This window comes from Melopsittacus undulatus, chromosome 22 (assembly GCF_012275295.1).
Source record: "Melopsittacus undulatus isolate bMelUnd1 chromosome 22, bMelUnd1.mat.Z, whole genome shotgun sequence".
NCBI lineage: Eukaryota > Metazoa > Chordata > Aves > Psittaciformes > Psittaculidae > Melopsittacus > Melopsittacus undulatus.
The window spans coordinates 507992-534671 of NC_047548.1; the positions used below are offsets into that span (position 1 = coordinate 507992).

General features: G+C 62.1%; 2 protein-coding genes across 2 annotated transcripts; one reads left to right on the forward strand and one right to left on the reverse strand.

Moving 5' to 3' along the window:
- Positions 1 to 1060: 1060 nt before the first annotated feature.
- On the forward strand, positions 1061 to 2634 carry BAD (BCL2 associated agonist of cell death). Its single transcript, XM_034071851.1, has 4 exons — positions 1061 to 1330; positions 1440 to 1594; positions 2183 to 2279; positions 2627 to 2634. Exons 1-4 carry the CDS (start codon positions 1261 to 1263, stop codon positions 2632 to 2634), a joined length of 330 nt encoding a protein of 109 aa, XP_033927742.1. The 5' UTR covers positions 1061 to 1260.
- PLCB3 (phospholipase C beta 3) lies at positions 2626 to 26530 on the reverse strand. The gene is given in 35 exon segments (XM_034071852.1): positions 2626 to 3351; positions 3454 to 3540; positions 3758 to 3815; positions 4276 to 4356; positions 5015 to 5091; positions 5467 to 5554; positions 6269 to 6410; positions 6635 to 6670; positions 6765 to 6774; positions 6827 to 6898; positions 7288 to 7379; positions 7920 to 8024; positions 9190 to 9289; positions 9368 to 9496; positions 9498 to 9530; positions 10192 to 10346; positions 11437 to 11561; positions 12088 to 12172; positions 13112 to 13208; positions 13295 to 13365; positions 14134 to 14226; positions 14914 to 15037; positions 15602 to 15686; positions 16109 to 16191; positions 16829 to 16986; positions 19365 to 19511; positions 20204 to 20370; positions 21206 to 21306; positions 22134 to 22209; positions 22604 to 22657; positions 22999 to 23078; positions 23771 to 23911; positions 24553 to 24621; positions 25210 to 25287; positions 26401 to 26530. Coding segments are annotated over 35 exon segments (3324 nt in total). The 5' UTR covers positions 26500 to 26530; the 3' UTR covers positions 2626 to 3225.
- Positions 26531 to 26680: the final 150 nt, after the last annotated feature.

Here is a 26680-nt window from a genome sequence, read left to right on the forward strand (position 1 = left end):
CCCCATCACTGCCTGTACCGGTGATACCGGTGTCCTCATCACCACCTGTACCAGTGATACAGGTGTCCCCATCACTGCCTGTACCGGTGATACCGGTGTCCCCTCCTGTACCGGTGTCCATGATCCCCCCTCCCCCACTCCAAGGGCACCACGAGGTCGCTCCCGGTCGATCCCGATCCGGTCCCAGCTCAGCCCTGGGGCCGTTTCCATGAGGCACCGGTGGGGGGAGGGGCGGGGGGAGGGGCGGGGGGAGGAGCCAGCCCTTGGGTACCGCCCCCCCCCCAGCACTGCGCCAGGACCATAGAGACGGAGCCTCCAACGCACCCAGAGCGCCGCGGCCGCCATCTTGGAGCCGGGCGGGTGACGTCGATCCCTGGCCCCGCCCATGTGAGGGAGAGCGGGGCGGGGTCTCGCTTTGACGTGATGACGTCAGGCGGACGGCAGCGGGATCCCGAGCGCTGATTGGCTGCCGGTGCTGCCGGTCAGACGGTGACGGAGGACGGAGCCGGAGCGGCCGCGGGGACCGAGGTGGGGCCGGGGGAGGGGCAGGGGGTCCCCAATGGGGGGGTCCGGGTATGGGGGAGCCAATGGGGGGGGGAGGGGAGGGACACGGGGGGGGGGGGGGGGGTCCGGTTATGGGGGGGTGGTTTGGGGGGGGGGGTGTTGGGGAGCCGGTTATGGGGGGGGAACTGTTGTGGGGCGGGCCTGTTATGGGGCACGGTTATTGGGGGCCGGTTATGGGGGGATCCGGTTATTGGGGGGGCCGAGTTAAGGGGGTGCCCCGATTATAGGAGGGTCCGGTTATGGGGGGGTCCAGTCAAGGGGGGGGGGCCCTCGGTTATTGGGGAGCCGGGTTAAAGGGGGGGGCGGTTATAGGGGGCTCGGTAATGTGGGGGTCCAATAAAGGGGGGGGCACTGTTATGGTGGGGTCCGGGTTATGGGGGAGCCCCGATTAAGTGGGGGTCCGGTTATGGGGGGGCCAGTCAAGGTGGGGGGGCCCTGTTATGGTGGGGTCCCGGTTATTGGGGAGCCGGGTTATGGGGGGGGGGTCCGGGTTATGGGGGAGCCCCAGTTAAGGGGGACCCCGTTATTGGGGTGTCCGGTTATGGGGTTTAAGGGGGTCCCGTTCTTGGGGTGCCCCCGTTGTGTGTATCCGGTTATGGGGTTTAAGGGGTTCCCGTTCTTGGGGTGCCCCCGTTGTGTGTATCCGGTTATGGGGTGCAGCCCCCCCCTGCCCCCCCCGCAGCCGATGCCGACCCCATGTTCAGCCTCGAGGAGTTCCCGGAGGACCCCGGGTCCCCCTGCGGGGGCTCCCCCCCCCCCGCTGCAGGTGAGACCCCTCCCCCCCCCCCCATCACCCCCAGTCACCTCTATGGGGGGGGGTTGGGGGGGGGGGACACCTCACTGACCCCCCCCCCCCTCCCATCCCCCCCCCCCAGAGGCTCGGGCCCGGCTGGGGTCAGAGGGGGGTCGCAGCCCCACGGAGCCCCCCCCGGGGGTCAGGGTCAGGTCACGCTCTGCCCCCCCCGCGCTGTGGGCGGCGAGAAGGTTCGGGAGGCAGCTGAGGAGGATGAGTGATGAGTTCCAACAGGAGGTGGGGGGGGGGGGGGGACAAGGGGGGGCAATGGGGGGGGACACGGGGGGGGGGTATGGGTGTTTGGGGGGGCACGGGGGGGGAAATGGGAGGAAGGACACGGAGTGCGGGTGTTATGGGTGTTTTGGGGAGGGGGGACACGGGGGGGGCAATGGGGGGGACACGGGGGGGTTATGGGTGTTTGGGGAGGGCGGGGGGGGCAAGGGGGGGCAATGGGGGGGAAGGACACGGGGTGGGGGGGTTATGGGTGTTTTGGGGGGGCAATGGGGGGCAAGTGGGGTACACGGGGGGCAATGGGGGGGAAAGACATGGGGGGGTTATGGGTGTTTGGGGGGGCATGGGGCGGCAATAGGGGAGGACACGGGGGGGTTATGGGTGTTTTGGGGCTGGTTATGGGGGGGGTGTTATGGATGAACTGATTATGGGGGAAACGGAAATGGGGGGGGGCATCTTTTGGGGGGGGTGTCTCTTATAGGAGCCTTTGTTATGGGGGGTGGGGGGGGAGTGAGTCTATGGGGTGATGTGGGGGGGGGTGGTCCGGACACGAGGACCCCAACCCTGACCCCCCCTCCCCTCTCCCCCCCGCAGATGCTGCCACGTGCCAACAGTGCGGGGGGGACCCGGAGCTGGCGCGAGGCCCTGAGGAGGTGGTGGGGAGCCCCTCCCCCCCCCGGGCCCGGCCCCCCCAGACCCCCCCCTTGACCCCCCCTCCCGCCCCCCCCGTTGGGAGGGGGGACCCCATGTTTTATGGGGGGGGCAATAAAATGGGTGATTTTTTATAAAGGGGTTGGTCCTTAAAATGGGTGGGGGGACCCCAAATTGGGGGGGGGTAAAAATAGGGGGGACCCCCCAAGTGACCCCCCCCTCCCCAAGCAAAAAGGGGGGGGGGGTAACATAGGAGGAAGCACTGGGAAAGGGGGGGGGCAGGGTTTGGGGGTGCCCCCACCCCTCCATATTGACCCCCCCCCAATTGAAGCTCGGGGGGGGACACACCCCCAAACCCCTCCCCCCATAACACATGCGGCTCCATAGAAGAATAAAGAGACTCTTATTGTACAAAGGGGGGTGGGTTTGGGGGGGCCCCCAGTTTGGGGGGCCCCCCCAACAGCAGAGCAGGACAGACAGGTCCCCCCCCCTTCAACTGGGGGGGGTTGGTATAAAAATAGCCCTTTAGAGCAACCCCCCAAATGGGGAGGGAGGAGGAAGGTTGGGGGGAGACCCCCTAAAGGGGGAGGATTTTGGGGGCCCCCCCCCAAAAGTAGGATTTGGAGCCCCCCTTTATCCCCCCCCCAAGTGTGGGGGGGCAAAGGAAGCGTGGGCAGGAGGGGATTTAGTGTCGTGAAGCAGCCCCCCCCATTACCCCATACTTGGGGGTCCCCCATGATTTGGCCCCAACACAATGGGGGGGACCCCAAAATTAAGGGGGGGGGTGTGGAGTGTGAGCATGGGGGGGGGAACCCCCCATTAGTGGTCTCTGAAGTGGGGTGTAGCCCCCCCCCGGAAGATGAGGGGGGTGTGTGTGTGTGTATGTGGACCCCCCCATATCTTAAAGGGGGGGGGGCACAAACCTCAAGCCAAGGCACCTCCATTGGCATGAATGGGGGGGTAGGGTTAGGGGTGCCCCCCCCCCGTCAGAGCACGGTGGTATCGCCCGGGGGGGTCTCTGCCGTGTGAGCCCCGTCCAGCAGGAGGCGCCCGAGCTCCTCAGGCAGCGCCAGCAGCTCCAGCGCTCGGCCCCGCTCCAGCTCCTGCTCCAGCTGCGGGGGGGGGGGGTCAGGGGGGGGTCAGGGGGGGGGTCAATGGCACTGACCCCCCCCCCATCCCCCCCCCAGGTTTGGGGGTGTCCCCCCCCCCCATACCCGAGGCTCCTCCGCTTGGATCTGCTCCAGGACCCCTCGGTGCCCCTCGAGCAGCTTCTCCTGGCGCCGCTGCTGTGCCTCCTCCAGCTGGGGGGGACCCCAAAATGAGGGGGGGGCACCCCGAAAATACCCCCCCCAATGGGGCAACACCCCCCCCAATGGGGTATCACCCCCGAAACATGGGGTACATTGAAAGGGGGGAATGGGGGAAGGGTTGGGGGGGGTGTGTTTGAGGGGGGGGGGGGTGTTTGTGGGGGGGTCCCCCATTGGGTTTTGGGGTCCCTGGGGGGGTTTTGGGGCTCACCCTGCGGATGGAGGTCACTGACTCATTGATGTGGCGCCGGTTGATCTCCGTCAGCTCCCTTTGGGGTGGGGGGGCACAAGTTAAGGGGGGGGGCAGCACCCCCAGGCCCCCGCCCCCAAAACTGACATCCCTCCCCCCCCCCCATTCATTACAATGGGATGGGTCCCGTCCCAACCCCCATTTCCCCCCCCCCCATTCATTGCAATGGGATGGGTCCTGTCCCCATTGCCCCCCCCATTCATTGCAATGGGATGGGTCCTGTCCCAACCCCCATTGCCTCCCCCCATTCATTGCAATGGGATGGGTCCTGTCCCAACCCCCATTGCCCCCCCCATTCATTGCAATGGGATGGGTCCTGTCCCACCCCCCATTGCCCCCCCCATTCATTGCAATGGGATGGGTCCTGTCCCCATTGCCCCCCCCATTCACTGCAATGGGATGGCTCCTGTCCCCATTGCCCCCCCCCCATTCATTGCAATGGGATGGCTCCTGTCCCCATTGCCCCCCCCCGCTCGTACCCCCCCCCTCGCCGGCCTCGAGCCTCAGTGATGCTGTGATGCCTCTTCCGGTCCAGGATCTTCTGCAGCTCCTTCTTCTCCCTGCGGCAGCCGCCGCTCTGCAGCACCCATGGGTGCCCCCCACCCAATGACCCCCCCTGCACCCATGGGTGCCCCCCCACCCAATGACCCCCCCCAGCACCCATGGGTGCCCCCCCACCCAATGACCCCCCCTGCACCCATGGGTGCCCCCCCCACCCAATGACCCCCCCTGCACCCATGGGTGCCCCCCCACCCAATGACCCCCCCTGCACCCATGGGACCCCCCCCCACCCAATGACCCCCCCCCGCCCCCCCCCCCAATGACACCCAGCACCTATGGAACCCCCCCAGCACCCATGGGACACCCCCCACCCAATGACCCCCCCTGCACCCATGGGTGCCCCCCCACCCAATGACCCCCCCTGCACCTATGGGACCCCCCCTGCACCCAATGACCCCCCCGCCCCCCCCCCAATGACACCCAGCACCCATGGGACACCCCAACACCCCCCCCCACCCAATAACCCCCCCAGCACCCCCCCACCTCCCAATGGCACCCAGCACCCATGGGACACCCCCTGCACCTATGGGACCCTCCTGCACCCATGGGACCCCCCTGCACCCATGGGACCCCCCAGCACCCATGGGACCCCCCTGCACCCATGGGAACCCCCTGCACCCATGGGACCCCCACCCATGGGACCCCCCCTGCACCCACCTCTCACTCGTTTGCCGCAGGCGCTTGAGCTGTGCAGCCTGAGCCTCCAGAGCCACCTCCCGCAGCCGCTGCTGGGCCTGAGACCAGTACAGACCAGTATGAACCAGTACAGACCAGTATGGACCAGTACGGACCAGTATGGACCAGTACAAACCAATATAGATCACTAAAGACCAGTACAAACCAATATGCACCAATACAGATCAGTACAGACTAACATAAGACCACCATGGATCAGTATGGCCCAGTACAGACCAGTATGCACCAGTACAGACCAATATAGACCAGTGTAGTCCCAGACACTGCTGGGTTTTTAATAGTCCCATCCCTCCCAGTCCCTCCCAATGCTCCCAGTGCTCCCAGTCCCTCCCAATGCTCCCAGTCTCCCCCAATGCTCCCAGTCCCCCCCAGTGCTCCCAGTCCCTCCCAGTCCCTCCCAGTGCTCCCAGTACCTGCCGCAGGTGCTCCCTCCTGCAGCCGTGCTCTGCCCGGTGCTGCTCCTGCCTCAGCTCCAGCAGCTCTCCTGCTGCCCCTTTGCTGCTGCAATGTTGGGGTCCCCCCCGTGAATTTGGGGTCCCCGGGGGGGCTTTGGGGTGACCCCACTTTTGGGGTGTCCCTTTCATAGCCCTGAATGGCTTTGGCTTGGGGGGGGTTGGGGTTCAAGGGGGGGATTTGGGGGTTCAAGGTGGGGGGGTTTGGGGTGCAGGGGGGGATCTGGGTTTTGGGGTGTCCCCACTTTTGGGGTGCCCCTTTCTTAGGGGGCTCTTTGCTGCTGCCTTGAGTGGCTGGGTTTGGGGGAGTGGGTTTTGGGGTGACCCCACTTTTGGGGTGCCCTTTTCATACGGGCCCTTTTCTAAGGCCTGAATAGCTTTGACTTGGGGGGAAGAGGGATTGGGGTTCCAGGGATGGATTTGGGGGGTTCAAAGGTGGGATTTGTGGTGCAGGGGGGTCCAGGTTTGGGGGGTCAGGTTTTGGGGTTCAAGGGGGGGATTTGGGGGATTCAAAGGGGGGATTTGGCTTTGGGGGTGGTTTGAGGTTAAAGGGGGTGGATATGAGGGTTCAAAGGTGGGATTTGGGGTTCGGGGGGGTCTGGTTTTGGGGTTCAAGGGATGTATTTGGGGGGCTCAAGGGGGGAATTTGGGGGTTTAAAGGTGGGATTTGGGGGTTCAAGGGATGGATTTGGGGGGTTCAAAGGTGGGATTTGGGGCTCGGGGGGGTTGTGGGTTTGGGGGGGGTCAGGTTTTGGGGTCCCACCTCCCTGCCAGCCGCTTGTGCAGGGTCAGGAGCCTCTTGAGGTGCTTCTTGTGCAGCTCCTTCAGCTCCCGGCCCTGCTGCTTGAGCAGCTTCACGTAGGCCTTGTGCTGCTGCAGCTCCTGCAGCGAGGGGGGCACCACCTCTGGGGGGGGCAGGGGGGGTCAGGGGGGGCCCCAACCCCACCCGTTGTGGGGGACCCCCCCCCCCCATTGTCCTCAATCCATTCCAGAGCATCCTGAGAGCCCCAGGGGGCACAAAGGGGGGGGGGATGGGGGGGGTTTGGGGGGACCCCAAAGATCCCGGGGGGGGGGGGTGAAGGTGAGGGGGGGTCACCCCTATATCAATGGGGATCCCCCCAAATCTTACCTGTGAGGACGCTGGCAATGAGGTCGTCCCTTTGCCCTGTGGAGGGGGGATGATAATGGGGGTCCTGGGGGGGGTTTGGAGGGACCCCCCCCTTTTTAGGGCCCCCACATCACTGGGGGCACCCCCTTACCTGGGCTGGACACCGGGGGGGGGCCGGGGGAGGGGGCTCCGGGCTGGGGGGGGGGCCGGGGCTCGGGGGGGGGGGTCGGTGGCTGCGTCCCCTCGGGACCCCCCCAGGCTCTCACGCGGCTTCTCGGGGTTCTCCTGGGGGGGGAAAGGGGAGTTCAGGGGGGGCAAAAGGGATGGGACCCCCCCAAGACCTCCATGGACCCCCCCATAGCCCCCCATGGACCCCCCCAAACCCCCCTGGACCACCCCCAAACCTCCATGGCCCCCCCCAGACCTCCATGGACCCCCCCCCAAACCCCCTGAACCCCCCCAAACCCCCATGGACCCCCCCCCAGACCTCCATGGACCCCCCAAAACCCCCTTGACCCCCCCCAAACCTCAATGGACCCTCACAAACCCCCCCTGGACCCCCCCCAAACCCCAGACCCCCCTCCACCCTTCCCCCCCCATCCCATTCCCCATCTCCCTTCAAACCCCCCCCCAAACCCCTTGTGACCCCCCCGAACCCCTTCCCCCCCCCCCACCTCTCCATCCCCCATGAGGGCTGCCAGCTGCCGGGCGCGCTGGTCCATGAGGCTCACGTGTTTGATGGGATTGCTCAAGGCCTCGGCATAATCTGGGGGGGGGATGAGATTTGGGGGGGTCCGAAGAGGAAATGGGGACCCCAATAATGGGGGGACCCCCCCAACAATGGGGGGAACCCACAAAGTGGGGAAACTGCCCCAAATGGGGAGGATTCCCCCCCCCCTGCAATGGGAGCACTGGAGGTGCTGCCCTGCACCCCCATAAAGAAGGGGGGCCCCAACATGGGGGGACCCCCCCCCAAGTGGAAGGAAGCAAAGTGGGGTACCCCAAAATGAAGAACATTGGGGACACCCCAGAATGGGTGTCCCAACACCCATTATAGCACACACCCCATAAATGGGGGTACCCCACAATTGGGGTCACCCACAAAGATGGGGGGCCCTTAAAGAGCCCATGGGCCCCCCAAAAAGGGGGGGTGGCCCCAAAAGGAGAGCGACTGCTCTCAAACTGGGGCTGCCCCAATCCCCACCCAGCACCAAGCACTGGGGGTGCTGCCCTCCCCCCCCCCCCATGTTTTGGGGTCCCCCCCCGGTTTTGGGGTCCCCCCCCAGGTTTTGGGGTCCCCCCTGACCCTGGTGTCCCTGGGGGACGTAGTCGCAGGCCTGTGTGTAGAGCAGCAGGGCAGGCAGGCACAGGGGCTGGTTGCTCTCATTGCGCAGGCACACGTAGTGGTATCCTATGGGGAGGCACAACATGGAGGTGGGGGGGCAGGAAGAGGGGGGACCCCGCGGGACACCCCTTTCCTGTTCCTGTTCCCATTCCTGTTCCCATTCCCACTCCAGTTTCTATTCCCATTCCCTTTCCCATTCCCGTTCATTCCAGTTCCCGTTCCCATTCCCACTCCAGTTCCCATTCCCTTTCCCATTCCTGTTCCCATTCCCGTTCCCACTCTAGTTCCCGTTCCCTTTCCAATTCCCGTTCATTCCTGTTCCCATTCCCACTCTCGTTCCCATTCCCATTCCTGTTCCCAATCCCATTCCCGTTCCCATTCTTGTTCCCATTCCCATTCCCATTCCTATTCCCATTCCCACTCCCATTCCCATTCCTGTTCCCGTTCATTCCCATTCCCATCCCCATTCCCGTTCCCATTCCCCTTCATTCCCGTCCCTGTTCCTGTTCCCATTCATTCCCATTCCTATTCCCATTCCCATCCCCGTTCATTCCCATCCCCATTCCCGTTCCCCTTCTTGTTCATTCCCATTCCCGTCCCCATTCCCGTTCCCATTCCCATCCCCATTCCCATTCCTGTTCCCATTCCCATTCCCATTCCCATTCCTGTTCATCCCCTTTCCCATTCCCACTTCCATTCCCATTCATTCCTGTTCCCTTTCCCATTCCCATTCCCTTTCCCATTCATTCCTGTTCCCATGCCGACCCCATTCCCATTCATTCCCATTCCCATTCACTCCCGTTCCCATTCCCATTCTCATTCCCATTCCCATTCATTCCCATTCCCATTAACTCCCGTTCCCATTCCCTTTCCCATTCATTTCCTTTCCCATTCATCCCCGTTCATTCCCATTCCCGTTCCCATTCCCGTTCATTCCCATCCCTGTTCCCATTCCCGTTCATTCCAGTTCCCGTTCCCATTCCCACTCCCATTCCCACTCCCGTTCCCATCCCCATTCCCATCCCCATTCCCATTCCCGTTCCCATTCCCATTCCCATTCCCATCCCCATTCCCGTTCATTCCCATTCCCATTCATCCCCGTTCCCGTTCCCATTCCCATCCCTGTTCCCATCCCCATTCCCATTCATTCCCGTTCCCGTTCCCATCCCCGTTCCCATTCCCATCCCTGTTCCCATCCCCATCCCCATTCATTCCCGTTCCCGTTGCTCACCTGACCGCAGCGCCGCCACCGGCAGCACCCGGTGCCCCAGGAACCTTCCGCCCTCCTCATAGGCAGCCACACGCAGGGAGGCGAGTGAGGGCAGTACCACCTGCACCGGGGGGGGGGGGGGGGTGAGCTCGGTGACCCCGGTACAACCGGATACCCCCCCCCGGTGACCCCCCCTGACCTTGGGGAACAGGAAGGGCTCCTCGTCCCACACCGGGTTAAACGGGTTCCCCTGACACGGCCGCGTCCGGAACCGGCGCCGAGTGTCCACCGGGAGCCCGAACACATCAACCTCCACGTACACCCCCCCCCCGGCGCTCCGAGAGGAACTGCCCCGAGATCACCTGACCGGGGGGGACACGTGACCGACCCCCGGACACCCAGTTCACAACGGGGACCCCCAAATCCATGCCCAGGACCCACAAACCCCCCTTGTGACCCCCAAATACCCCCCATGGGACCCCCAAATCCAACATCGGGACCCCCAAATCCAACCCTGGGACCCACAAACCCCCCCTTGGGATCCCCAATTCCCCCCCCAGGACCCCCGCACCCCCCTTGTGACCCCCAAATCCCCCCCCATGAACCCCAAACCCATGCCCAGGACCCCTGAACCTCCCACTGGGACTCCCAATACCCCCCTTGTGACCCCCAAACCCCCCTTGAGACCCCCAATTCCCATCCCGGGACCACCAAACCCCCCCCAAAGACCCCAAACTCCCCCCTTTGTGACCCCCAAATCCACCCCTTGTGACCCCAAACTTCCCCCTTGTGACCCCAAAGCCCCCCCAGCATCCCTCCCCCCCCACCGGGGTCAATAAAGGTGATGCCTCCCCCCATGGACACCAATGGGGGGACCCCGGAGCCCGGTTTGGGGGGGTCCCCACTAATGGGGGGGTCCCCATTGTGGGGGGTCCCCATTGGAGGGTGTCCCCATTGAGGGGAGGTCCCCATTGTGGGGGGGGGGTCCCCATTGGGGGGTTCCCATTTGGGGGGGGTCCCCACCTGCACCCTCAGGGTGTTGGCCACGATCCCATCCACCAGGTCCTCAGCAAAGGGGTCAAAGGCTTTGTCCGGTCGTCGCATGAACTCAGGCTTGAGCAGGAGCCCACAGCGAGCGTTGTACTCAAACAGCCCCAGGTTCAGCTGCATGGGCACGTCTGGGGGGGATGTGGGGCTGAGATGTGGGGCTGGGGTGTGGGGCTGGGGTGTGGGGCTGAGATGTGGGGCTGGGATGTGGGGTTGAGCTATGGGGCTGAACCTTGGGGCTGGGTTGTGGGGCAGGGATGTGGGGCAGGGTCATGCTGTGGGGCACACCATGGGTCAGGGTCACACTGTGGGGCACACTATGGGTCAGGGTCACACTGTGGGGCATGCTATGGGTCAGGGTCATGCCATGGGTGAGGGACACACTATGGGGCACACTATGGGTCAGGATCACACTATGGGGCACACTATGGGTCAGGATCACACTATGGGGTACACTATGGGTCAGGATCACACTATGGGGCACACTATAGGTCAGGATCACGCTATGGGTCAGGATCACACTATGGGTCAGGATCACGCTATGGGGCACACTATAGGTCAGGATCACGCTATGGGTCAGGATCACACTATGGGTCAGGGTCACGCTATGGGGCACGCTATGGGTCAGGGTCACACTATGGGGCACACTATGGGTCAGGATCGCGCTATGGGGCACACTATGGGTCAGGATCACACTATAGGTCAGGATCACTCTATGGGTCAGGATCACACTATAGGTCAGGATCACACTATAGGTCAGGATCACTCTATGGGTCAGGATCACTCTATGGGTCAGGATCACACTATAGGTCAGGATCACACTATGGGTCAGGGTCACACTATGGGGCACACTATAGGTCAGGGTCACACTATGGGTCAGGATCACACTATGGGTCAGGGTCACACTATGGGGCACACTATAGGTCAGGATCACACTATGGGTCAGGGTCACACTATAGGTCAGGGTCACACTGTGGGTCAGGGTCACGCTGTGGGTCAGGGTCACACTATGGGGCGCTATGGGTCAGGATCACGCTATGGGGTGTGCTATGGGTCAGGGTCACACTATGGGTCAGGATCACACTATGGGTCAGGGTCACACTATGGGTCAGGGTCACACTATAGGTCAGGGTCACACTATGGGTCAGGATCACACTATGGGTCAGGGTCACACTATGGGTCAGGGTCACACTATGGGGCACACTATGGGGCAGCACTGACCGAGCGTCTGGAAGTTGAGCGCTGCCATGTGGCACCCGGCGTTCCAGAAGAGCTGGGGCTGGAAGTTGGAGGAGTCCACGCGGGTGCCCTTGGGATAGACCCGGCTCAGCTGGCGCTTGTTGTACCTGAGCGTCAAGGAAGGCGCCCCACACCCACGGAGCCCTATGGGGCCTATAGGGCCATATATGTACCCCAAACCCCTCTATAGGGGCTTATATGTACCCCAAACCTCTCTATAGAGCTACAAGTGCACCCCAAACCCCTCTATAGAACCCTAAATGCACCGCAAACCCCTTTATAGAGCCCTAAGTGCAGCCCCATCTCCTCTATAGGGCCCTGTATGTACCCCAAACCCCTCCAGAGGGCCCTAAGTGCACCCCAAACCCCTCTATAGAGCCCTAAGTGCACCCCAAACCCCTCTATAGGGCCCTATATGTAACCCAAGCCCCTCTATAGGGCCCTAAGTGCATCCCAAACCCCTATATAGGGACCTAAGTGCAACCCAAGCCTCTCTATAGGGCCCTAAGTGCATCCCAAACCCCTCTATAGAGCCCTAAGTGCACCCCAAACCCCCCCGTACCCCCTCAATCCCCCCTTGCCCCCCCCCTCGGGGGGTCTCCCCCATCTCGGGGTCCCCCCCCTGGAGGATACTCCACGAACTCGAGGGGACTCTTTGTGAGCTGCTCCAGTCCCTTGGTCTCCACAAAGGATGACATCTCAAAGGCTTTGTTGCGTTCTGGGGGGGGGGGGGGCGGAACCCCAACATCAAACAGGGACCCCCAAACCCCAAACATCCCATTTAGCACCCCCAAATCCCATCAGAGCCCCCCTAAACCCCCTTAAACCCACCCCAAACCCCAACAGGACTCCCCTAAACCCCCTTAGTACCCCCCCAACTGCTTGAAACCCCCCCAAACCCCCTTAAACCTCCCCCAACCCCCATTAACGCCTCCCCCAAACCCCATTATCCCCCCCCAAACCGCATTAACCCCCCCCCCAAGCCCCATCAGGACACCCCCAAACCCCTTTAACCCCCCCCAAACCCCATTATCCCTCCCCAAACCCCATTAACTCCCTCCAACCCCATTAACCCCCCCAAACCCCATCAGGACCCCCCCAAACCCCATTAACCCCCCCCAAACCCCATTAACGCCCCCCCAAACCCCATTAACCCCCCCCAACCCCATTAACCCCCCCCAAACCCCATTAACCCCCCCCAACCCCTCTTTAATGCCCCCCAACCCCATTAACGCCCCCCCCCAAACCCCATTAACCCCCCCAACCCCATTAACCCCCCCAAACCCCATCAGGACCCCCCCAACTCCATTAACCCCCCCAACCCCATTAAACCCCCCCTAAACCCCATTAACCTCCCCCAAACCCCATCAGGACCCCCCCAAACCCCATTAACTCCCCCCAATCCCTCTTTAATGCCCCCAAGTCCCATTAACCCCCCCCCCCAAACTCCATGAGGACACCCCCAAACCCTCTTTAATGCCCCCATTAACCCCCCCAAACCCCTTCAGGACCCCCCCAGACCCCATTAACCCCCAACCCCATTAACCCCCCCCAAACCCCATTAACGTCCCCCCAAACCCCCTTAAACCCCCCCCAACCCCCATTAACCCCCCCAAACCCCATTAAACCCCCCCCACCCCATTCCCCCCCCACTGACTTCGGGCAGCCTGGAATGACTTGAACTTGACAGGTTGGATGTAGTTGACCAGTGTGGACATCTCCTCTGTGGCTGTGACCTCACTGCTGGCTGTGCCCTGGGGGGGGGGGGCAATGGGGGGGGGGCACTCAGGGGGGTCATGACCCCGAACCTGACCCCTCCCCCCCCCCCCCGGGTCCTGACCTCATCGGTCGTTGGCTTCTTCATCTCTGCTGGTTCCTCCTCCTCCTCCTCCTCACTGTCAGCATCGCGGTCTGGGGGGGAGGGGGGGGATGGGGGGAGGCCATGCACAACAGGAGCCCCCTGTGACCCATGACCCCTCCTGCAACCCATAACCCCCCCTGCATCCCATAATGTCCCCTGCATCCCATAACCCCCCTTGCACCCCATAATGTGCCCTGCATCCTATAATCACCTCCTCCATCTCACAATCAGCCCCCCTATCCCATAATCACCCCCAGCATCCCATAACCCCTCCTGCATCCCATAATGTGCCCTGCATCCCATAACCCCCCCTGCATCCCATAAACCCCCAGCATCCCATAACCCCCCTTGCATCCGATAACGTCCCCTGCATCCCATAATCACACCTGCATCCCATAACCCCCCTGCATCCCATAATCACCCCCTGCATCCCGTAACATTCCCTGCATCCCATAATCAGCTCCTCTATCCCATAATCACCCCCAGCATCCCATAATTCCTCCTGCATCCCATAATGTCCCCTGCATTCCATAATCACCCCCTGCATCCCATAACCCCCCATGCATCCATAACCCCTCCTGCATCCCATAATCACACCTGCATCCCATAACATCCCTGCAACCCATAACCCCTCCTGCATCCCATAACGTTCCCTGCATCCCATAATCACCCCCAGTATCCCATAACTCCCCACACATCCCATAATCACCCCCAGCATTCCATAATCACCCCCTGTATCCCATAACCTCCCCCCACATCCCATAATCACACCTGCATCCCATAATTACCCCCTGCATCCCATAACCCTCCCCACTCACCAATGGACTTCCGGGGTTCCCCCAGTCTGGGCCCCTTCTCCTCCCCATTGGGCACTGGGGGGACCCCAACTTCGGGGGGCTCCGGGGGGGGGCCTGAAGAGGAGAGGGGTTGGGGGGGACCCCAAAACCCGAGAGGGGTTGGGTACTGGGGTCACTGGTTTTGGGGTTCAGGGGGGGTTGGAGGGGGTTGGGTACCAGGGTCACTGGTTTTGGGGTGCAGGGGGGGGGCATTGGGATGTTTTGGGGTGTAGGGCGGGTTGGGGGGGTTGGGTACGGGGGTCGCTGGTTTTGGGGTGCGGGGGGGGCATTGGGATGTTTTGGGGTGCAGGGGAGGTTGGGGGGGGTTGGGTACCGGGGTCGCTGGTTTTGGGGTGCGGGGGGGGGGTTGGGTACCGGGGTCACTGGTTTTGGGGTGGGGGGGGGGGTTGGGTACCGGGGTCGCTGGTTTTGGGGTGCAGGGGGGGGTTGGGTACCGGGGTCACTGGTTTTGGGGTGCGGGGGGGGGTTGGGTACCGGGGTCGCTGGTTTTGGGGTGCAGGGGGGGGTTGGGTACCGGGGTCGCTGGTTTTGGGGTGCAGGGGGGGGTTGGGTACCGGGGTCGCTGGTTTTGGGGTGCAGGGGGGGTTGGGGGGGGTTGGGTACCGGGGTCGCTGGTTTTGGGGTGCAGGGGGGGGTTGGGTACCGGGGTCACTGGTTTTGGGGTGCAAGAGGGGTTGGGGGGGGTTGGGTACCGGGGTCGCTGGTTTTGGGGTGCAGGGGGGGTTGGGGGGGGTTGGGTACCGGGGTCGCTGGTTTTGGGGTTCAGCGGTGGTTTTGGGGTCCCCCTCGGGTGCCGCTTCTTGTTCTTGACCAGGATCCGGCCCAGGAGGTCCTGGGGGCTGGGCAGGGGCACCCCCGGCTCCAGCTGCAGCACCCCCAAAGTCAGGGGGGGCCCCATGGGATGAACCCCCCCTAAACCCAACGCTGACCCCCCCAAACCCATCCTTGACCCCCCAAACCCATCCCTGACCCCCCCAAACTCAATCCTGACCCCCCTAAACCCATCCCTGACCCCCCCAAACTCAATCCTGACCCCCCTAAACCAGCCCTGAACCCCCTAAACCCAAACCTGACCCCCCCAAACCAGCCCTGACCCCCCCAAACCCATCCTTGACCCCCCTAAACCCAATCCTGACCCCCCCAAACCCATCCCTGACCCCCCCAAACCAGCCCTGACCTCTCCAAACCAGCCATGACCCCCCCAAACCCATTCTTGATAGACCCAATCCCAACCCTGACCCCCCCTAAACCAGCCATGACCCCCCCTAAACCCAGCCCAGACCCCCCCAAACCAACCCTGACCCCCCAAACCAGCCCTTGGTTTCCCTTTCTTCCCCTTCACCCCCAAATCCATCCTTTGGGGCCCCAAAATCGGCCCCTGCACCCCCAAATCCCCCCCATGCCCCCCCCGGGGCCCCCCCAAACCCACCGGGTACTTGTCCAGGGGGTCGATGAGCAGCGCATCCCCAAAGATGCTGCGGCAATACTCGGCCATCTTCGCCTGCTGCTTGGCCCTGGGGGGGGTATTGGGGTGCTGGGGGTGGGGGGGGGACCCCCCAAACTCTCACCCACCCCCCAGCCCCCCCAAACCCCCATTTCTGGGGGGAAAAAGGGGGTTTGGGGGGGGTTTAATCCCTCCCATGGCAGCATCGTCCCTATTGCGGTTATGGTGGTTTGGGGGGGTTGGTTTAGGGGGGTCAGGGTTGGTTTTGGGGCTGTCAAGGATGGGTTTGGGGGGGTCAGGGCTGGTTTGGGGGGGTCAGGGTTGCTTTGGGGGGTCAGGGATGGGTTTGGGGGGTCAGGGTTGGTTTGGGGGGGGTCATGGCTGGTTTAGGGGGGTGAGGGATGGGTTTAGGGGGGGGTCAGGGTTGGTTTGGGGGGTCGTTGGGGCCCAGGTGTTTGGGGGGGTCAGGGTTGGTTTTGGGGGGGCACCCACGAGTCCACGTGGTTCTCAAAGGACAGGATCACAGGATACGGCGACGTCTTGAAGGCACTTTCGGCAATGGCCTCGATCACCTCCTATGGGGTAAATGGGGGTTCGGGGGGGGCACCCCAGGCTCAGGTTTGGGGTTTAGGGCTCAATTTTGGGGTCCCAGGCTCTGGTTTGGGGCTCAGGGCTCAGGTTTTGGGGTCCCAGGCTCAGTTTTGGCGGTCCCAGCCTCAGGTTTTGGGCTCAAGGCTCAGTTTTGGGGTTCAGGGCTCAGTTTCAGGGTCCCAGCCTCAGGTTTTGGGGCTCAGGCTCTGGTTTTCGGGTTCAGGGCTGTTTTGGGGCTCAGTTTCAGGGTTCAGGGCTCTGGTTTTGGGGTTCAGGGCTCAGTTCTGGGGTCCCAGGCTCAGTTTTGGGGCTAAGGTTTGGGTGTTCAGGTCTCAGTTTTGGGGCTCAGGTTTTCGGGTTCAGGCTCAGGTTTGGGGCTCAGGTTTGGGGTTCAGGGCTCAGTTTCGCTGCCCCAGGCTCAGTTTCGGGGTTCAGGTTTGGGGGTTCAGGCTCAGTTTCGGGGTTCAGGCTCAGGTTTGGGGCTCATGTTTGGGGGTTCAGGCTCAGGTTCAGGGTTCAGGACTCAGGTTTCAGGGCTCAGGGCTCAGTTTCGGGGTTCAGGTTTGGGGGTTCAGGTCTCAGTTTCAGGGTTCAGGTCTCAGTTCCGGGGTCCGCTCGCACCTTGAAGGGGATCTCGGTGGTCATGGTGAACCCATGTGTAATAACCGGCTCCTCCTCCGGGGGGCGCCCCTGCCAACAGTCCAGCTCCACACAGCGGCAGCCGCTCAGCAGCACCTGCCGGTACATCTCCACCGAGGAGGCGCCGGTCAGCTGACCCGCTGGGGGGGGGGGGGGGGGTCAGGGCACCGGGTACCGACCCCCAATGCACCCCTGAACAGAGACCCCCCCCAATGCATCCCCAGTGCACCCCCAATGTGCCCCAATGCACCCCTGAATACCTCCCCAGTGCACCCCTAAACACGGACACCCCAATGCATCCCCAATGTGCCCCCAATGCACCCCTAAACACGGACACCCCAATGCACCCCCAATGTGCCCCAATGCACCCCTGAATACCTCCCAATGCACCCCTAAACACGGACACCCCAATGCATCCCCAATGTGCCCCAATGCACCCCTGAATACCTCCCAATGCACCCCTAAACATGGACACCCCAATGCATCCCCAATGTGCCCCAATGCACCCCTGAATACCCCCCAGTGCACCCCTAAACACAGACACCCCAATGCATCCCCAATGTGCCCCAATGCACCCCTGAATATCCCCCAATGCACCCCTAAACACAGACACCCCAATGCATCCCCAATGCACCCCCAATGTGCCCCAATGCACCCCTGAATACCTCCCCAGTGCACCCCTAAACACGGACACCCCAATGCATCCCCAATGTGCCCCCAATGCACCCCTAAACACGGACACCCCAATGCACCCCCAATGTGCCCCAATGCACCCCTGAATACCTCCCAATGCACCCCTAAACACGGACACCCCAATGCATCCCCAATGTGCCCCAATGCACCCCTGAATACCTCCCAATGCACCCCTAAACATGGACACCCCAATGCATCCCCAATGTGCCCCAATGCACCCCTGAATACCCCCCAGTGCACCCCTAAACACAGACACCCCAATGCATCCCCAATGTGCCCCAATGCACCCCTGAATATCCCCCAATGCACCCCTAAACACAGACACCCCAATGCATCCCCAATGCGCCCCCAATGTGCCCTCAAACAGAGACACCGCAGTGCAATCCCACTGCACCCCCTGTACCCCAAACCCAGCAGCTGCCCCACTGCAAATGGGGTGTCAGGGGTACCCCCGGAGCAGGTTATGGGATACAGGGTTGAGGGATGCAGGTTTCGGGAGGCAGGTTTAGGGATGCAGGCTGGGATGCAGATTTAGGGACGCAGGTTGGGATGCAGGTTTCGGGATGCAGGTTTCGGGATGCAGGTCAGGATGTGGGTTGGGATGTGGGTTGGGATGCAGGTTTAGGGATGCAGGTTGGGATGCAGGTTTAGGATGCAGGTTTCGGGATGCAGATGTTGGGATGCAGGTTTAGGGATGCAGATTTAGGGATGCAGGTTTAGGAATGCAGGTTTCAGGATGCAGGTTGGGATGCAAGTTTCAGGATGCAGGTTTAGGGACGCAGATTTAGGGATGCAGATTTAGGGATGCAGGTTTAGGGATGCAGGTTTCAGGATGCAGGTTGGGATGCAGGTCGGGATGCAGGTTTAGGGATGCAGGTTTAGGGATGCAGGTTTAGGGATGCAGATTTAGGGATGCAGGTTTAGGAATGCAGGTTTCAGGATGCAGGTTGGGATGCAAGTTTCAGGATGCAGGTTTAGGGACGCAGATTTAGGGATGCAGATTTAGGGATGCAGATTTAGGGATGCAGGTTTAGGGATGCAGGTTTCAGGATGCAGGTTGGGATGCAGGTCGGGATGCAGGTTTAGGGATGCAGGTTTAGGGATGCAGGTTTAGGGATGCAGATTTAGGGATGCAGGTTTAGGGATGCAGGTTTAGGGATGCAGGTCAGGATGCAGGGGTCAGGATGCAGTAATCAGGATGCAGGTCAGGATGCAAGTTTCGGGATGCGGGTCGGGATACAGGTTTCAGGATGCAGGTTGGGATGCAGGTTTTGGGATGCAGGGGTCAGGATGCAGGGGTTGGGATGCAGGTTAGGATGCAGGTTTCGGGATGCAGGTTGGGATGCGGGTCGGGATGCAGGTGTTGGGATACAGGTTTAGGGATGCAGATGTTTGGATGCAGGTTTTGGGATGCGGGTCAGGATGCAGGTTTCAGGATGCAGGTCGGGATGCAGAGGTTAGGATACAGGTGTTGGGATGCAGATTGGGATGCAGGTTTCGGGATGTGGGTCGGGATGCAGGTTTAGGGATGCAGGGGTCAGGATGCAGGTCGGGATGCAGGTTTTGGGATGCGGGTTGGGATGCAGGGGTCAGGATGCAGGTCGGGATGCAGGTTTTGGGATGCGGGTTGGGATGCAGGGGTCAGGATGCAGGTCGGGATGCAGGTTTAGGGATGCAGATTGGGATGCAAGTCGGGATGCAGGGGTCAGGATGCAGGTCAGGATGCAGGTGTTGGGATGCAGGTTTAGGGATGCAGATTGGGATGCAGGTCGGGATGCAGGGGTCAGGATGCAGGTCGGGATGCAGTCAGGATGCAGTTGGGTACCAGTGAGGTAGGTGTTGTGCGAGGAGCTGATGAAGTAGCTGCTCAGCGGCTGGCTCATGTCCTGGTGCAGGCTCAGGCTCTCGGGGGGGACGATGCTGTTCTCCTCCCCCCCCAGGAACCGCCCGAAGCCCTCCATGGACATCTGCCCTGGGGGGGGCACCCGAAACTCAGCCCAACCCCTGCTGGGGACCCCAAAACCCCCATAGGGACCCTTGAACCCCATCCAGGGACCCCAAACCCATCCCCAGGGACCCCAAAACCCCCCTTAGGGACCCTTGAACCCCATCCAGGGACACCCAAAAACCCACTTTAGGACCCCCCCAAATCCCCCTTAGGAACCCCCAAACCCCATCCAGTGACCCCCAAACCCACATAGGGACCCCTTACACCCCTTTAGGAACCCCCTAAACCCACCTCAAGAACCCCCTTAAACCCCCTCCAGGGATCCCCACACGCCCTTTAGGCCCTTCCCACACCCCCATTAGCCCCTCCCACAGCCCCCTTAGAGCCCCCCTTTAGCACTTCCCACCCCCATTAGCCCCTCCCACACCCCCTTTAGGCCCCCCACAGCCCCTTTAGCCCCCCCACCTTTAGCCCCTCCTACACCTTTAGGCCCCTCCCACCCCATTTAGCCCCTCCCACACCCCCATAGCCCCACCCCTTTAGCCCCTTCCCACACCCCCTTTAGCCCCTCCCACACCCGCTTTAGCTCCTCCCACTCCTGTAGCCCCCTCCCACCCCCTTTAGCCCCTCCCACCCCCTTTAGCCCCTCCCACCCCCTTAGCCCCTCCCACACCCCCTTAGCCCCTCCCCCCCTTAGCCCCCCCCCCCCCGCTGACCCCGCTGCCGGAACTGCAGGTTGGGCTCATATCTCTGCACCAGCGCCTGGGCCTGTTCCACACTCAGGGGGGGGAACAGGATCTCATTGAGCCGCTGATCCCTCTGCCGCCCGTTCAGGAAGTCCCGCAGCTGCTCCAGGCTCACGTACGGCTTCCCTGCGGCACCCCTGCGGCCATAGGGACACATAGAGACACATGGGGACACATAGGGACACATAGGGACACATAGAGATACATGGAGACACATAGGGACACATAGGGACACATAGAGACCCATAGAGACACATAGAGATACATGGGGACGCATAGGGACACATAGGGACACATAGAGACCCATAACATCCCCATAGAGCCCCATTGATGAAGTCCCGGAGCTGCTCCAGGCTCACGTACGGCTTCCCTGCCGCACCCCTGCGGGCATAGAGACCCATAGAGACACATGGAGACACATGGAGACCCATAGAGATACATAAGAGACACATAGGGACACATAGAGACTCATAGAGACCCATAGAGACACATAGGGACACATAGAGACTCATAGAGACCCATAGGGACACATAGGGACACATAGGGACACATAGAGACACATAGAAACACATAGGGATCTATAGGGATCCATAGAGACCCATAGGGACCCATAACACACCCATAGAGCCCCATAGTGCCCATAACATCATAGAGCCCCATAGAGCCCATAACCCCAGAGTGCCCATAACACAACCATAGAGCCTCATGGAGCCCATAACTCCAGAGCGTCCATAACACACCCATAGCATCCCGTAGCACCCATAACAACACCATAGCGCCCCATAGAGCCCATAACACCCCCAGAGCGCACCACAGCACCCATAACACCCCCTATTACCCCACAGCACCCATAACACCCCCACAGCACCCACAGCACCCCAACAGCACCCACAGAACTCCTATAGCACCCACAGCACTCCCATAGCAACCCTATAGCACCCATAAGACCCCCAATAGCCCCCAGGCACCCACATCTCCAGCAGGATCCGGTCGATGTCAGGACGCAGGCAGAGCTTGCTCAGGAAGCGTCGGAAAGTGTCCAAGGAGAAGAGCTCAGGGGGGATGGAGTCAGCCTGGGGGCAACGGGAGTGAGGGGGGGGCACCCACAGCACACATAGCACCCATCAGAGCCCATAGCACCCAACAGCACCCATCAACACCCAACAGCAGCCATAACACCCATAGCACCTGACAACATCCAACAGCACCCACAGCACCCAAAGCACACACAGCACCCATAGCACCCATAGCACCCATCAGAGCCCATAGCACCCAACAGCACCCATCAACACCTGACAGCACCCATAGCACACACAGCACCCATCAACACCCACAGCACCCACAGCACACACAGCACCCATCAGAGCCCACAGCACCCATCAGAGCCCATAGCACCCAACAGCACCCATCAACACCCACGGCACCCACAGCAACCACAGCACCCATCAACACCCATAGCACCCACAGCACCCAACAGCACCCATGGCATCCACAGCACCCATCAACACCTGACAGCACCCATAGCACACAGCACCCATCAACACCCACAGCAACCACAGCACCCACATCACCCAACAGCACCCATCAGAGCCCACAGCACCCACAGCACCCAACAGCACCCACAGCTCCCATGAACACCCAACAGCACCCACAATGGGTACCCACAGCACCCACAGCAACCACAGCACCCAACAGTACCCACACACCCACAGCACTCACAGCACCCAACAGCACCCATAGCACCCATCAGCACCCAACAGCACCCATCAACACCCATCAGCACCCAAACCCATCAGCACCCAGACCCCCCGAGTGCCATGATCTGGGGTGCTCTGGTTTCAGGGTGCTGTGTTTTCAGGGTGCCCATGGGTGGGGGGTCCCTGTTTGGGGGCGTCCGTACCCGGTTGCAGCTCAGCCCACAGGACTCCAGCGCTGACTCCACGCGCTTCTTGTCCGCAGAGAACATCTTCAGGATGCTGGGGGGGACCCCAAACATGAGGGGAGACCCAAACAATGAGGGGGGACCCCAAACATGAGGGGGGGACCCCAAACATGAGGGGGGACCCCAAACATGAGGGGGGACCCCAAAACATGAGGGGGGGACCCCAACAATGGGGGGGGCCAAAAATGAAGGGGGGACCCCAACAATGAGGGGAGTGTCAAAAATTAGGGGGAAACCCAACAAAGAGGGGGTTAAAAATATGGGCAGGTCAAGAAGGGGGACCCTAAAAAAGGGAGACCCCCATAAAAGGGTCTCTCAAGATGCTGGGGGGCACCAGAACCCCAATTTTGGGGGGGATTTGGGGGTCTGAAGGGTCCCAATGGGGGGGGCACAGGGGGGACCCCCCCTTGGTTTTGGGGTTCACTCACTTCTTGACAGGGATGCGCCCGTCCTGGTTCACCTGGAGCCGCAGCTTCGTGTAACTGGGGGGGCAGGAAGGGGTTGGGGGGGGCTCTGGGGGGGATTTGGGGTTCGGGGGGAGTGGGGATGGGGGGAGCAGGTTTGGGGGACCCTGGGGTGGGTGCTGGGGGCAAGGGTCAGGGTGTGGGTGTTGGGTGCAGGGCTCAGGGTGCAGGTTTTGGGTCAGGTTTTGGGGTGCAGGTTTTGGGTCAGGTTTTGGGGTGCAGGTTTTGGGTGCAGGTTTTGAGTCAGGTTTTGGGGTGCAGGTTTCGGGGTGCAGGTTTCGGGTGCAGGTTTTGGGGTGCAGGTTTCGGGTGCAGGTTTTGGGTCAGGTTTTGGGGTACAGTTTTTGGGGTGCACCCACGCTTTACGCAGGAACGTGTTCCGTGATGCATTCCGGGCCAGGATGTTGGTGGCCAACTTGAAGAGCTCCTCGGTCCATACCTGGAACCCCCCATCAGCACCCAAACCCCATCAGCACCCAAACCCCATCAGCACCCACACCCCATCAGCACCCAAACCCCATCAGCACCCAAACCCCATCAGCACCCAGACCCCATCAGCACCCAAACCCCATCAGCACCCAAACCCCATCAGCACCCACACCCCATCAGCACCCAAACCCCATCAGCACCCAAACCCCATCAGCACCCAGACCCCATCAGTACCCAAACCCCATCAGCACCCAGACCCCATCAGTACCCAAACCCCATCAGCACCCAAACCTCATCAGCACCCAGACCCCATCAGCACCCAAACCCCATGAGCACCCAAACCCCATCAGCACCCAAACCTCATCAGCACCCAAACCCCATCAGCACCCAACCCCCCCCATCAGCACCCAAACCCCTCCCATCAGCACCCAAACCCCATCAGCACCCAAACCCCTCCCATCAGCACCCAAACCCCTCCCATCAGCACCCAAACCCCTCCCATCAGCACCCAAACCCCATCAGCACCCAAACCCCCCCCATCAGCACCCAAACCCCATCAGCACCCAGACCCCACCATGGGACTCCCCAGCCCCCCCCACTGGGCACCCAAAGACCCCCAAGGACCATTCTGACCCCCTCAAGCGCCCACAAGGGACCCATAGGAGGGTGCCCCCCCCCCCCCCCCAGCACCCATGGGTGCACCTTGGCCACGTGGTCCTGCACAGCCAGGAAGTTGAGGAAGGTGATGTTGACCATGTCGGGGCCGTGCACCACGGTCAGGAGCCGCTCCTGGGGGTGCCCCCCGGCAACCCCAAACCCCAACAGCTCCCGTGTGCGGGGGTCCTGCACCAGCACCCATGGGTGCCCCCGCCAGGGTGAGGGGGTGACCGCAGCACCCACAGCACCCCAAAGACAGGGCACCCACAGCACCCAGAGAACCCCAAAAGAGGCACCCATAGCACCCACAGAACCCCAAGACAGGGCACACATAGCACCCAGAGAACCCCAAAACAGAGCACCCATAGCACCTCAAAACAGGGCACCCATAGAACCCCAAAAGAGGGCACCCATAGCACCCATAGAACCCTAAGACAAGACAGCCATAGCACCCCAAAACAGGGCACCCATAGCACCCATAGAACCCCAAAACAGGACACCCATAGCACCCATAGAACCCCAAAATAGGCGACCACCAGCACCCATAGAACCCCAAAACAGGGCACCCATAGAACTCTTAGCACCCCAAAACAGGCACCCACAGCACCCTGAAACAGGGTGCCCAGAGCTCCCAGAGCACCCCAATTAAAGGGCACCCATAGAACAGGGTGCCCACAGCACCCAGAGCACCCCAATTAAAGGGCACCCACAGAACAGGGTGCCCAGAGCTCCCAGAGCACCCCAATTAAAGGGCACCCATAGAACAGGGTGCCCACAGCACCCAGAGCCCCCCCCATGCCCCCAGCACCCATCCAGAGCCCCCTCACCTTTGGCACCCGTGCATAGCGCCCGGTCCGGGTGTCGCGGATGACAGCGATGTCCAAGAGATCCACCTCCTGCGGGACCCAGCACCCATAGCACCCATAGCGGGTACCCATAGCACCCACAGCACCCACAGCACCCATAATGGGTGCATTGCATCAAAACGGGTGCACCCAGCACTCATAGCACCCACAATGGGCACCCACTATGGGGCACCCAGCACTCATAGGACCCACAATGGGCACCCACTATGGGCACACAGCACCCATAGCACCCACAATGGGCACCCACAATGGGGCATCCAGCACCCACAGCACCCATAATAGGGCATCCAGCACCCATAGCACCCACAATGGGGCACCCAGCACCCACAATGGGCACCCAGCACCCCCACCACGCCCCTCCCCCCCCGAACCCGGGTCACTTCCGCGGTGGGGGGAGGGGCGGGGGGGCCATTTCCTGCGGGGGGGAGGGGCGTGGGAAAGGGCACCCCCGGATGGGGGGGGAGGGGCAACGGAGCCCCCCCCCCCCTCCCCTCCCCCCCCCGGCTTCTGCAGCGCTGATAAGGTCGGGAGGAGACCGGATACTTCCGGTTGGGGGGGGTTGGGGTGCGGGGGGGGGGGGGGGGGGAGGGGGGGGTCAGGTTTTGGGGTCCCCCTCACCATACTGGGACCAGTCCAATACAGGAAGAAGCCATCGGGGTCAACGCGCAGCGTCACCAGGGTGCGGGTGGCCGGTTCCTGGGGGGGGCAGGGGGTGACATTGGGGGGGGTCCCCAAAACCCTCCTGAACCCCAACCAGCACCCTTTAAACCCCAAAACCACCCCAAAACCACCCCAAAGACCCCAAAATCACCCCAAAATCACCCCAAAACCACCCCAAGAGCACCCCAAGGACCCCCCCCCCCATTGCTGTGGTTATGACCCGGGTGGGGCGACCCCTCCCTGGGGACTTTGACCCCCATAAAGTCCTTTGACCCCCAGCTAAAGGGGGGGGCAAGGGGGTGCGGGGGGGGGCACCCATGTGAGGGCCCCCCCATTATACAGCCCCCCCCACTCACCCCCTTCTACATTGCTGAGAGTGGAAATAGGGGTGAAATGGGGGGGGGATTGGGGGGGGTTGGATTGGGGAGGGGGTGTCCTTAGGGGAAAGCTTTGGGGGGGGATGACCCAAAATCCCACTTTCTGGCCCCAAAACGGGGTCAGGTTTGTGACATGGCTGGAAACCAGGGCACAGCAATGGGGGGGGGGGGGGGGGGGGGGGTCAATATTGGGGTGCCATGAGGGCTCCTAGGGGGGATAGGGGGGGAGGAGGGGATCAGTGTAATGGGGGGGGGGTAAAGGGGTGATGGGGGGGGGCTTTAGGGGTGCAGGGGATGAACTGGGGGTTCGGGGGGGGGTTAGGGTTAGGGTAGGGACGATTTGGGTCTATTGAGGGGGGGATCTCAGGGATTTGAATTGGTTTAGAAGCTTTCAGGTGAGTTTTGGGGTGAATTGAGGCAGATTTGGGGCTTCCAAGGTGGATTTGGGGGTAAAAGTGAAGATTTCCGGGGTCCCAGGCGGGTTTTGGGGCCCTCCTAAGCATTTAAAGGCGATTTGAGAGGTTCTGGGCAGGTTTTGGGGGTCCCTGGATGAGTTTTGGGGTGATTTGATGGTGGGGGGGGGGTCCCACATTGCTCTGGGGGTGATGGGGGACCCCTGGGGCTGTTTTGAGGCTGTTTTGGGGCCCCCAACGCAGGTTTTGGGGTGAATTGGGGGGTTCCGGGTTCACTTTAAGTGGCCGAGGGGGGAGCCGGGGGTGAGGTTGGGGGGTCCCGGGGGGGGTCGGGGGCTCCGGGGCCGCCCCCCGCTCACCTCTTCCCACCGGATGAACTTGCTGCCCCGAACCAGCATCTCCGGTACCCGCGGCGGCTCCAACGGGAGCGGGGCCAGGCCCGGGCGCGGCGCCGCCATCGCTGAGGCGATCGGGGCGTGGCTACGCGAAGAGGGGGCGTGGCTACGTGAGAGGGCGTGGCTTAAAGGGGGCGGGGCAACCACCGTTGAAGCGCGGCTCCTTTAAGGCCAGCGAGCGACGTTGCCGCTTTAAGGGGGCGGGGCCAACCCAGCGGCGCTCGCAGGGGGCGTGGCCCGGCGC